The 13,805-nt window shown below is 42.2% G+C and overlaps 1 protein-coding gene across 1 annotated transcript; it reads right to left on the reverse strand.

The window, feature by feature from the left end:
• Positions 1 to 575: 575 nt before the first annotated feature.
• On the reverse strand, positions 576 to 13,439 carry LOC138419624 (zinc finger protein 665-like). The gene is made up of 3 exons (XM_069552472.1): positions 13,383 to 13,439; positions 8,638 to 8,764; positions 576 to 3,163 (listed from the first exon to the last, which is right to left on the reverse strand). Exons 1-3 carry the CDS (start codon positions 13,437 to 13,439, stop codon positions 750 to 752), a joined length of 2,598 nt encoding a protein of 865 aa, XP_069408573.1. The 3' UTR covers positions 576 to 749.
• Between the last annotated feature and the right edge of the window lie 366 nt (positions 13,440 to 13,805).

Here is a 13,805-nt window from a genome sequence, read left to right on the forward strand (position 1 = left end):
AATAGGCTGAACAGATAATCAAAACTTTCCCACACCTAACACGTGTGTAGTTTTTCTAGTTTGAATTTTCTGAGGGTCAAAAACTTGATATATTTTACTGCTTTCTCTACATGTGTAAGCTTTCACTGCAGAACGGATTCTCAGATGATCTGCAATGTCATTTCTTGTGACATTTGCCACATAAATAACATTTATGTGGTTTCTCTTATGTATGAACTGCCTAATGGGCAGTTAATCCTAAACATGCACTAGAAATTCTGACACATTCATTTCATTTGTATGTTTTTCTGTTGTGATTGTTGTTGTTGTATGTTTTTAATACACTATGAACTCTCTGATGAATTATAAGGCCTGGGCACTTGACTAAAGGCTTTGTCACACTCACGACCTTTACACTAACATGTTTCTCACAACTGTCACATATCTAATGTTTCTATTATGAATTCTCCAATGGTTTCTAAGTTCATCATTTCAAGTAATGCACCGGCCATGTACATCAAATTTATATGGTTTCTCTCCTGTCTGAACTGCATGATGATGAGTTATGGATAACTGTGCCTAAATGGTTTGTCACAATTTTTATATTTGTAAGGCTCTCTCCAGTATGAATTCTCTGATGAACGGCAAGGTTTGTATTCACACTGAAAGCCCTGCCACATATATCTCACTTATATCGTTTCTCTCCAGTATGAACTATCTGATGAACAGCAAGGCTTGAACTTACAGTGAAAGCCTTGGCACATATATGGTTACTCTCCAGTATGAACTCTCCGATGAACAGCAAGGTTTCCAGTATGACTAAACGCCTTGCCACACACATCACATTTGTATGGTTTCTCTCCAGTATGAACACTCCGATGAACAGCAAGGTTTCCAGTATGACTAAACGCCTTGCCACACACATCACATTTATATGGTTTCTCTCCAGTATGAACACTCTGATGAACAGCAACGTTTGAACTTACTCTGAAAGCCTTGCCACATATATCACATTTATATGGTTTCTCTCCAGTATGAAGTCTCTGATGAACAGTAAGGTTGGCAGTACGACTAAATGCCTTGTCACATACATTGCATTTGTATGGCTTCTCTCCAGTATGAATTCTCTGATGAAGTTCAAGTCTTGTAGTGTGATTAAAGGCCTTGCCACATACATCACATTTATATGGTTTCTCTCCAGTATGAATTCTCTGATGAACTGCAAGGCCTGCAGCTTGACTAAAGGCCTTGCCACACACATCACATTTATACGGTTTCTCTCCAGTATGAACTCTCCGATGAACAGCAAGGTTTGAGCTTACTCTGAAAGCCTTGCCACATATATCACATTTATATGGTTTCTCTCCAGTATGAAGTCTCTGATGAACTGCAAGGCCTGTAGCTTGACTAAAGGCCTTGCCACACTCATCACATTTATATGATTTCTCTCCAGTATGAACTCTCCAATGAACAGCACGGTTTCTATTACGACTAAATGCCTTGCCACACACATCACATTTATACGGTTTCTCTCCAGTATGAATTCTCCGATGAAGTCCAAGTTTCGCAGTCTGATTAAAGGCCTTGCCACATACATCACATTTATATGGTTTCTCTCCAGTATGAATTCTCCGATGAACTGCAAGGTTTGCAGTTTGACTAAAGGCTCTGCCACATATATCACATTTATATGGTTTCTCTCCCGAATGGAATCTCTGATGAACTGCAAGCTTTGCAGCTTCATTAAAGGCCATGCCACATATACCACATTTATATGGTTTCACTCCTGTATGAATTCTCCGATGAACACTGAGGTTTGCAGTATGACTAAACGCCCTGTCACATACATTGCATTTATATGGCTTCTCTCCCGTATGAGTTCTCTGATGAACTTCAAGTTGTGCATTCTGAGTAAAGCATCGGCCACATACATCACATTTATATGGTTTCTCTCCAGTATGAAGTCTCCGATGAACAGTGAGGTTTGCAGTATGACCAAACGCCTTGCCACATACATTGCATTTGTATGGTCTCTCTCCAGTATGAATTCTCTGATGAAGTTGAAGTCTTGTAGTGTGATTAAAGGCTTTGCCACATACATCACATTTATATGGTTTCTCTCCAGAATGAATTCTCTGATGAACTGCAAGGTCTGTAGCTTGACTAAAGGCCTTGCCACACACATCACATTTATACAATTTCTCTCCAGTATGAACTCTCCGATGAACAGCAAGGTTTGAGCTTACTCTGAAAGCCTTGCCACATATATCACATTTATATGGTTTCTCTCCAGTATGAAGTCTCTGATGAACAGTACGGTTGGCAGTATGACTAAATGCCTTGTCACATACATTGCATTTGTATGGCTTCTCTCCAGTATGACTTCTCTGATGAACTGCAAGGCCTGTAGCTTGAGTAAAGGCCTTGCCACACACATCACATTTATATGGTTTCTCTCTCATATGATATCTCCAATGAATTACAAATTTTGCAGCTTGCTTAAAGACCTTGCCACACACATCACATTTATGTGGTTTCTCTCCAGTATGAATTCTCCAATGAACTGCAAGTTTTCTAGTTTGATTAAAAGCCTTGCCACACACATCACATTTATATGGTTTTCCTCCTGTATGGATTCTTTGATGTCTAATGAGTTCTGAGTCCTGAAGAAAGGTTATGTCACACTCATTACATCTGTAAGGTCTTTTCTTTTGTGTTTCATGGTCTGGTAACAGTTCTGAAGGATGCATAACAGCATTCTCATCTTTATGAGAAAAGCCTTTGCAGACATTACGAGTTCTCTGAGATGATAAACCTGAGGCGCTGACATTTGTCACAACTTGACTACATTCAAAAATTATCCCTTCAGATTGCATCATCTGCAATTCATCCTGAAAGCTTGATCCGTGCCTTTCAAAAGGTCCATTTTCTGCATCACTTCTACTATGATGATCTCTTCCATCAGTGAGGTTTTTGTTATGGGATGTAGACAATCCTTTGTCATTTCTTTCATCATCTGTCCGCAGACAATCAAAGTCATCCATATTTTCCTGGATCTTCCTGAGGTGAAAATCTTTGCTTTCAAGGCTTTCAGCTCTTCCAAACATCACTCTTTGAAAAATTTCCCCTTTACTACTGTCTGCTTTTGCCTGCAATTTCTTGATCATCTCTATATGAGACATATCTACAAGACATAGAGAACCACAGATATTCTATTAGTTACAATTCATAAATAAATTATTTCTTGTCAAACACATAACTTTTACACCAAAAGTCATATCCATCCTAACAGAATTACGAATCTTCGCAAAGATGATCTTCAAACTATAGAACACTAAAGGAATAGAACACTTTAAAAGAGCATGATCACATGTAATTCAAATTAATTTTAGGGTAGTGTAGTTTGAAACATAATCAGAAAACATTCATTTTATGCAAACTCCGTATTTTCCCACCATGACCTCAAAACTCATCATACTGTGTATTAAACACACTGCTGTCTCATAATTGAGGAGAAACTAATGGTATATTGTAGACACTTTACGCATATTTATACATATTTAAATGGTAAAGAACATACAGGACTAGAGAGGGGACTCAGTGGTAAACAAGCTGCCAGCCAATGCAGAAGACACGGCACAGGAGGATATAATCCCTGGGTCGGAAAGATCCCCTGGAACAGGAAATCCCAATCAAGTGCACTATTCTTGCCTTAATAAAAATTCCATGGATAGGAAAGCTTGGTAGCCTACAGTCCATGAGATCACAAAGAGTCAGACAGGACTGAGCAACTGAGTAAACAAGCATCAAATAGGCAATACGTTGGAATCGTAAAAATGCAAAAGAAGCATTCTAATGAATAACATAAAAACTAAATGGCAGTTAGTAACTGTTCAAAAAATACTGCTTTGAGAAAATAAAAAATTCTGTAAACTCTCTCTCTCTATATATATATATAGAGTTGTTTTTTGTTTTTCGCTTTTTTTTTTGCTGGACCAAGTGGCTTCTGAAAACATGGTTCCTTGACCATGGATTAAATCCAGGCTAGCTGCAGTGAAACTACTGAATCCTATCCACTGGACTCTCAGGGAATTCCCTAAAGTAATCTAAAAAATAAAAAAAATAAGCACTTTTCCAAAAAGTGTTCATGCAACTGTAACATGACAAGTTCACGCACTATAACTACAAGGTAGCCCTTGCTCACTGCAAGTCAACAAAATCCCGTGAAGCAACAAAGACAAAAACAAATGAATTTTATTTTTTCTTGCTGTTGGTTTTTTTTTTTAGTGCCACCTTACAGCACTAATTACCACAGGATGGGGACAAGGAGAAGTAGATACCTTTGAAATACCTCATCACGTGCTACCCAAAGTCAAGCAACGAAATTGACAGGAGTCAAATGACAGATTGTTGCAGAACATACAAAGACCTTGCCTTTTGGGATCTCTTTTCTTGGAGTCCACTTTCCATGCAACATCTGTTTTTTTTTTTTAATCACTTTGTTCATTTAGAAACAGCCATCTATCTGTAAGTCAGAAGTACTTTCCATTTTCCTTAATAAAATGTAATTTTCAGGTAGCAGTTGGATGGGCTGCAGGTTGGACATCTACAATCAGCTACCCTCCTCTTTGCATGCCCTGAGATAAGAGATAGTTCCTCTGTGGTTGAGGAATTTACAGTCAACAAAAACAGGGTAAACAGCTGGTTTGTCTCTTAATTCAAGGGAATAATCATAGCAAGGACAAAGAAAGGAAAACACCCTGTCTGATACAGGAGACAATACAGAAGTGCAGAAAGGCGCCTTGGAGTTAAAAGTCAGAGGTCAGTCCAGGCCATAATGAGTATTGCTTCTCTGAAAAGCCTTTACTTCAAGATCCAGGGTGTGCCTGTGTACCCAAGGGGAGGGTCCTGAGACAAATTAACCAGGGGGGACAAAGCAAGGTGATTGGCCCACATCTCTCATACCTTTCTTACTAAAAACACACGTCTTACTTTCCTTAAGCAACCATGAGCTATCAGATATTTTAGCATTTTGTAGACTGGTGAACATAAAATACCAGTGATAATGTCTAAGAATATTTGCTTTCTTATAGAGAACGTCTCACGGTGGCACCAAACGTATTCATTAATAGTCCAAAATCTCTTTAGTTTGTAAGAGGAAATGAGTTTTCAGTAATCTGTGTTTCAGAATCTTATTTCATTTGGAAATGACCTAGATATTCAATGAACTTTCATTACTAAGTTTAGCACAACCCTAGGAGTGCAGGTTGGAGAAGGCAATGGCACCCGACCCCAGTACTCTTGCCTGGAAAATCCCATAGATGGAGGAGTCTGGTAGGCTGCAGTCCATGAGGTGGCTAGGAGTCGGACACAACTGAGCGACTTCACTTTGACTTTTCACTTTCAGGCATTAGAGAAGGAAATGGCACCCACTCCAGTATTCTTGCCTGGAGAATCCCAGGGATGGGGGAGCCTGGTGGGCTGCCATCTGTGGGGTCGCACAGAGTTGGACACAACTGAAGTGACTTAGCAGCAGCAGCAGGAGTTCAGGTTATTCAAACCTGGAGAGGCTATTTTAGACAGACATTTCTAAACTATAATCATTCTTAACAGAGTTTATCTAAAAGCTCCAATTCCATTTGCATTCTTTCCTTAAAACTTTCTTCACTCAAGTTACTTTAACTGTTGACAAACTTGCTTAACATTAAACCTAGGTACAATAAAAGTATTGGACAATGTTGAAGACACAAGACATGTCTTAATCAGATTAGCAAACAAACATTAATACTAGATATTTAATATTGAATATTTCTGAATTCATGTGAACCTGAAATTCATTTAGGTTAATTTCTGTTGTAATTATTTGATTTGAAAGTCCTTTTTTTTTTTTTACAAACAATTGAATTAGAGCTCATTAACAATTTAACCTCAGCAATATGATCCAAACACAAAAACACACACTGAGACAAACATAAATGCAGATCGACAGACATGAGAGCTCTCATACTTTCCAGCCTGAGATTTAAATGTCTCTTTCACCTTCTTCTTCCCACCCCCCGCTCCGTGGTTTAAAATTCTAATTAGCCCAAGACTGAAATCCCTGAAAAAATGGGTTACGTACTTCAAGGACATGGTATAGGTTGCATGCTATGCAGGGTCGCTACAGTCCTGTCCAACCCCCTGCAACCCCGTGGACTCTAGCCCATCAAGCTCCTCTGTCCATGATGGGACTCTCCAGGCAAAAATACTGGAGTGGGTTCCATTCACTCCTCCAGGGGATCTTCCCTACCCAGGGATCAAATCCATGTCTCCTGTGTCTCCCCCAGGGGCTGGCAGGTTCTTTACCACTAGAGTCATCTGGGAAGCTCTGGCAAAGGTTAACTTTTAGCTTTTTTTTGGCACGCTTTTTTAACAAACTTGCTCTGTTTAATTCCACATGTAAAAACAACTGGTTTTGCACTTTCAAAGGAAAAAAAAAACCAACTTAACCAGTTTTCTCCAGAGTCTAAACAACATCATGGCCATCCTGTATCAAACAACTTATCTTTCCTTTCTACAGTCACAGCTTTATGGCTACAATACAGATTGAACAGTGCTCAAATTGACTGTGATAACAGGGACAGAAGGACTGATAAAAATCTTGGAACATCTCTCCAGGATGATGGGGGTCTTTGATCAGAAGAATCTAAAGGGGTTAACAAACTTGCTAGAGTGGGGGAACCTGGGCTTGCCCTGCCCCCTCAGAGACAGGGGCAGTTAGAAGGGGACCAGCTGATGGAGAGGGAGACAGAGGGGTTGGGAGGGGTGTAAGGCCACAACAGGACAAAGAATGGAGAGAGAAAGGGCAGTATGGGGACACTATTGGAGCTGTGGGTTGGCTAAAGAGTCGACTTAAAAACTGAAGACTTGATCAGCCAAATATAAAGTGACATTGTAATATGGATAATCATCCTCACAAATCACACAGTTCTTTTTGCAGTTTTAAGTTACCTTTATTTACCTCATGATAGGCAGAGAGAATTGGAGAAGGCAATGGCAACCCACTACATTGTTCTTGCCAGAGAGTCCCAGGGACGGGGGAGCCTGGTGGGCTGCCGTCTGTGGGTTCGCACAGAGTCGGACACGACTGAAGTGACTTAGCAGCAGCAGGCAGAAAGAAGGATCCAGGAGCCAACTTGGATGGTGCTAAGCCTGGGGTTCGTTGGCAAGGGCCCCTGCAAAGGCTGAACAATCTCAAGATTTGTCATCTATCTTATCTATGGTGCTGCAAGACTTGCACTCACAGGAGACCGTCAGGACATTCACACTCAGGGCAATTTCCATGCAGGTTAGAAGCAAGGTCAGAAGAATGCACTGCTTTGTCTTGAAGCCTAAACAAGACTATTTATTTAATTTCCCTAACACCCTGGTGGCTCCATGGTAAGAATTTGCTTAGTAATGCAGGAGACATGGGTTTGATTCTTGTTCTGGGAAGATCTCAGACGTCACGGAGATTAAGTTGATGAGCCACAGATACTGAGCTTGTGTGGTAATACTACTCAAGCCCTTGTGCCTAGGGCCTGTGCTTCACAACAAAAGAAGCCACCACAATGAGTAACCATGCTCCGCACAACTAGAGAGTAGCCCTCACACATCTCAAATAGACAAAAGTCCACACAGCAAAAAAGACCCAGTACAAGTCAAAAAAATATACATATCTTGCTTTCATCTCTGTGGGTGCTACAGCATCACTCGAGGGTGCTGTACATTTCACATGTCAAAGAACAGAGCAGTAAGTTAGGGAGAAGAAAAATCTCCTGTGAGAGTTCACAAACATTAAACATCTGTTTTCTCACAGAACTCTCCCACTTAGAGAGTTTCCCAAACCCCATGAATGGTGTGGTTTCCTCTCTGTCCTTCTGACAGTTGCCCTGTGATCACACTGTGGATACTTTCCCACTCATCTGGATGTTTGCTATTAGTACCTCATTCCCACAATCCAAGGGTCTTCTTCCTTGTGCCACAAGATGAGATAAAGTTCAGATCAGAAACAGAACTTCCTGCTCGGAAGTAATGCCATATACTGTGGCTTCTTCCAGAATCCAACCTCTCTCTCTTTTTTTATAAATGTACCAGTTATTTTTAATACATTGGTGTATTCATTTCTTTTGGCTCGGGTGAGTGTTCATTGCTGCTTGGTCTTTTCTCCAAGTTCAGCAAGTAGGGGCTACGCTCCAGTCACAGTGCTTGTGCTCCTCACCTGCTGCGGCTTCTCCTGGGTGCACGGGCTTCAGTAGTTGTCCCATGTGGGCTCAGCAGTTGCAGCTTCCAGGCTCTAGAGTGCTAGCTCGTAGTTGAGGCACACAGGTATAGCTGCTCTGTGACATGTAGGATCTTCCCAGACCAAGGATCGAACCCTTGTCTCCTGCATTGCCAGTTGTAAAATGCAACTGTTTTGTCAGCCAAGGAGTGAGGACATTATGGAACGACAGAAAAATACTTCTCAAATGAATTTACTCTCTGCCTCCTTCTGAATGCACAGGCAACAGGAAGCTTTACATGTGTGAGTCAGAAAGGTTTGGAGCTTAGTCAAGAAAAAAGGAGATCTCAAAAGGTAAAGAGGGAACATGCAGAGGAACCCCAGGGCAGATCCCCACTTCAGAGGGAAGTGATCCTCACCCACAGACAGCAGGTTCCTGAGCGTCTCCTCCATCACATCCTGGTACAAGGTCCTCTGGGCAGGGTCCAGGCATTCCCACTCCTCAGGAGTGAAATCTAGGAACACATCCTTGAAGGTCAACTGTGCCTGAAATGAAAACACATTTCACCAATGGGCCCTGAGGAAGATTCTTAGTTTCACACAAAATGAGAAGAGGTGAGAGGGGTAAAGCTCAATTCAGATGAAGTAATACTCTGATAGATACTTTAAAAGCTGCTTGAAGCAAACTGTTGGTTTGCAATCTAATTTATAATTTCCTCTTTTTCCTAAGATTATGATATCCTGCAATCAACATGAATTTGTCATGTATGTGGACAATACATGAGCAATACAGAAATTAAAACCAATCCTGGGCTGTCTATGCAGAAGTCTTAACATTCAACACACTAAGTATCATTCACTATGTAGATGAGTTACAGCAAGACTGGTGTCTTCAGACATGACAAAGTCCACAGTGACTTTATTTATTTTTTAATTAGTTAATTAATTTTACTTTGGCTTCCCTGGTGGATCAGATGGTAAAGCGTCTGTCTTCAATGCAGGACGGGTTGGATCCCTGAGTTGGGAAAGTCCACTGGAGAAGGAATAGGCAGCCCACTCCAGTATTCTTGCCTGGAAAATCCCATGGACGGCGGAGCATGCTAGACTACCGTCCGTGGGGTCGCAAAGAGTCGGACACGACTGAGTGACATTCACTATCTAGATGACTTACAGCAAGACTGGTGTCCTCAGAGATGACAAAGTCCACAGTGACTTTATTTTTTAATTAATTAATTTTACTTTACAATATTGCATTGGTTTTGCGATACATTGACTTGAATCCGCCATGAGCGTACATGTGTTCCCCATCCTGAACGCCCCTCCCCCTCCCTCCCCATCCCATCCCTCTGGGTCATCCCAGTGTACCACCCCTGAGCACTCTGTATCATGCATCAAACCTGGACTGGTGATCTGTCTCACATATGATATTTTACATTTCAATGCCATTCTCCCATATCATCCTGTCCTCACCCTCTCCCAGAGAGTCCAGAAGACTGTTCAATACATCTGTGTCTCTTTTGCTGTCTCACATACAGGGTTAGCGTTACCTTCTTTCTAAATTCCATATATAAATGTTAGTATACTGTTTTGGTGTTTTTCTTTCTGGCTTCCTTCACTCTGTATAATAGGCTCCAGTTTGATCCACCTCATTAGAACTGATTAAAATGTATTCTTTTAATGGATGAGTAATAATCCATTGTGTAAAAGTACCACAGCTTTCTCATCCATTCATCTGCTGATGGACATCTAGGTTGCTTCCATATCCCGGCTACTATAAATAGTGCTGCGATGAACATGAAAACACTGAATTTTAAAGAACACAAATTGTGATGATGATGACAATTCCTACACACTAAGCATTATCTTAAAGACTTTACACAGATGAACTTGTCATCAATAGAACAGCATGTTAGAGAAAGATCTGTGTCCACCTTCAGTTCAGTTCAGTTCAGTCGTGTCTGTTTGCGACCCCACGAATCGCAGCACGCCAGGCCTCCCTGTCCATCACCAACTCTCAGAGTTCACTCAGACTCATGTCCATTGAGTCAGTGATGCCATCCAAATATCTCATCCTGTCGTACCCTTCTCCTCCTGCCCCCAATCCCCCGCAGCATCAGATCTTTTCCAATAAGTGAACACTTCACATGAGGTGGCCAAAGTACTGGAGTTTCAGCTTTAGCATCATTCCTTCCAAACAAATCCCAGGGCTGATCTCCTTCAGAATGGACTGGTTGGATCTCCTTGCAGTCCCAAGGGACTCTCAAGAGTCATCTCCAACACCACAGTTCAAAAGCATCAATTCTTCGGCGCTCAGCTTTCTTCACAGTTCAACTCTCACATCCATACATGACCACTGGAAAAACCATAGCCTTGACTAGACGGACCTTTGTTGGCAAAGTAATGTCTCTGCTTTTCAACATGCTATCTAGGTTGGTCATAACTTTTCTTCCAAGGAGTAAGCGTCTTTTAATTTCATGGCTGCAGTCACCCTGGGGAGTAAATTCTGTCACTCTAACAAATTGCTCAGATCCAACCATTAAGAAATGAGCCAAAAGCACCTGAGCTCAGGTGGTTAGGAGTGACAACTGAACCTAAAGAATCAACCAGTTAACTAACAGAGAAGCAGAGAGTTTCCTGAGAATACCTGAAACAAGTTCAAGGAAGCTGAAATACAATAGAACAGCATAAATGGTCACGATACAGGGTCACACCCTCTCCCATCGCAACCCTCACAATGTCAATAATCTTACTACAATTTACATCATTCATGTGATGATGCAGAAAAAACTTAACACCATGAAATACACTTAAGATACAACGGAAACTGCTACAAAGCATACACCATTATTTATGAGGATTTTTTTAATAAAACCACAGAGTTACATATCCATGCATTTATGCATGCATGTGTAAACACACAATTGATTGAAATATGAAGAGTTGTCTTCATTTTTTTCTTTCATTCTATCAAAATTCATTCAGCGTCAGCTTTGTGCCTCAAACTTGAAATATAGCAGTGAACATGATGGAGCTTACAGTCTAGCAGCCAATTTCATCATCTAGCAGCCAGCCAACCGATTTCATCCACAACTTTAACGTTCCTACTGAAATAAGTCCTCTGAAACAGGCCTGGTGCTAAGATTAAACAGAAAGTCTAAGCTACAGTGAGAAATCAGACAAGGTCTCTGTGAGGAAGAAACACTTAGGATTGGCAAGGTGGGAAACAGAAGAGTGTTGCAAGCACAGAAAACAGCCTGAGTGTCAGCTCTGAGGCAGGAAGATATTCACTGAACAGAAAGTCAGCCAGTGTGACTGAGACACAGGGAATGTACATGCGGTGATGCCAGACAGAGGCTAATTTATGCAAGGTCTATGGATTTTGGAATTTATTCCAAACGCTACTGAAGTCACTGAAGAACCTGCAGGAGGAAAGCTAGACACTTAAGATTTGTTTTTCAGAGCTCAATCTGCTGTGTGTGGAAGTGGTTGTTTACCTGCTTACTCATGCCAGACTCTTTGCAACCCCACTGACAGCAGCCCACCAGCTCCTCTATCCATGGAATTCTCCAGGCAAGAATACTGGAGTGGGTTCCCATTCTCTTCTTTCATTTTACTTCTTCATTCAGTAACTTTGTCAACATTCTATTTCTTTTTCAAAGCTTATTTATTTTGCTTATGTTGGGTGGTCATTGCTGTGAGTCGGCTTTCTCGAGTTACAGCTGCAGTGCACGGGCTTCAGATTGCAGTGGCTTCTCTTGTTTTGGAGCACAGGCTCTAGAGAGTGCGCGCTTCCGTAGTAATGGGTTCCGGGCTCTAGGGTACAGGTTCAGTCATTGTGGCCCATGGGCTTAGTTGCTCTGAGGCATCTTCCCGGATGTGGGATGGAACCCACGCTCCCTACATTGGCAGGCGTATTGTTAGCCACTGTACCACCAGGGAATTCAGCAAAATTATCTTATTCTAGTTCAAAAAAAATAAAAAGTAATACAAGCAGAAAATAGCATACAGAAGATTTCTTCTAATCTTTATAAAATACCTGTATTTTAAAATATGTGGCCCTCCCTACGGTATGTGGTAAAGAATCCACTGGACAATGCAAGGGATGTGGGTTTTTGCCTGGTCTGAGATCCCACATGCTGAGAGGTAACTAAGACGATGAGTCTCAATTCCTGAGCCAGAGCTGTAGAGCCCAGGAGGTGAAACTACTGAAGCCGGCGCGCTCTAGAGCCTGGGCTGCAAGACAAGAGAAGCGACTGCAATGAGAAGCATGTGCACTGCAACCAGAGAGTGGCCACCACTCGCCAGAAGCAGGGAAAAGACACTGAAGCACTGAAGACACAGTACAGGAAGTAAATAAATTTTTAAAATAATAATGTGATTTTTATCATTAATTTTAGGTATGTACTGATTAACAAACTCCAAACTTTATTATTTTATTCCACTAAGAAAATACTGAATCAAGATTAGTGAAGTTGGAGGAGTCCCTCATGGTCCAGTAGTTAAGATTCCTCACTTCCACTGTAGGGTTTGACGTTCGATCCCTACTCAGTGAACTAAGACCTTGGAAGCTGCATCATGTGGTCAAAAAAGAAAGAAAAAAAAATTAGTAGCCCTGATTTCATAGTTTAAATTAGATGGTGTAACGAAACACTCCCTAGCCCTGACATCTACTTCTGAACGTTCTATTCCATTCCCAAACACTTAAGTTTTCAAGGAGGTGCTCACTTGGTTTTAAATGTACTATAAAAAGTCAGAACTTATTTCCCCTCAGTGGCCTCTTTGGCAGATTTTACCATGTACTGTACATGTTAATACCTGAGGTCCACCTACAGCTTCTTTACCCTGATTGACAGAGAGCAGACACCACATCCACATGGGCCTTAAGCAACCCCTGCTGCCCAACAGCACCAGGCCCTGTCTCCAACCCATGGGTGAGAAGCCCTGCCCAGGACAGCACCCAGGGGAACCTCCTCACAAGGGCCAGGTCACCCGGTCATGTGGAGACAGGATCTAAGGGGAGACGCCAGGCCCTGAGGGAAGGCCCCGGGTGGGTGTGCATGTACTGGAGTCAGACAGGATACTTCAGAGTCAGACACAATTAGCGAGTCCAGAGAAGGGCACTTCAGGAAGGCAGTGTGAGAATCCACTGAGAATATGACCTTACCGGAGAAAGAGCCGTGCCTGACTCCTGTTCTTTCCTCTTCTGGGCTCCTTCGTCCATGAGTCTTCACAGTTCTATCATGAAAGTAGAAAAGATGCTGTCTAATGCTTAGGGTCAACACATCTCCTTTGAGCCCAAACCATACACACAGGGAAGCCCTCACCATGAGGAAGAGACAGTCCCCTGTGGCCACTGTCTCAGGAGGGACTCAGGACGGTCAACTCCCGCAGAGAGACCAACACGGGACTTTCCCACACTTTCCCTCGGATCACACTCCCCTCCTGGTGAGGCCTCATGCACGCAGAAGCAGGGGGCACCTCCGCTCACTCCAGGATCCCCTTCAGGTCACACAGCAGGCCCTGGTCCATCCCCACTCACAGCAGAGTGCCCTCCCCTCCCCCAGGGCCCTGTCTCAGTCTCCGAAGT

The sequence above is a fragment of the Ovis canadensis genome, chromosome 14 (assembly GCF_042477335.2).
Source record: "Ovis canadensis isolate MfBH-ARS-UI-01 breed Bighorn chromosome 14, ARS-UI_OviCan_v2, whole genome shotgun sequence".
In the NCBI taxonomy this organism is placed as follows: Eukaryota; Metazoa; Chordata; class Mammalia; order Artiodactyla; family Bovidae; genus Ovis; species Ovis canadensis.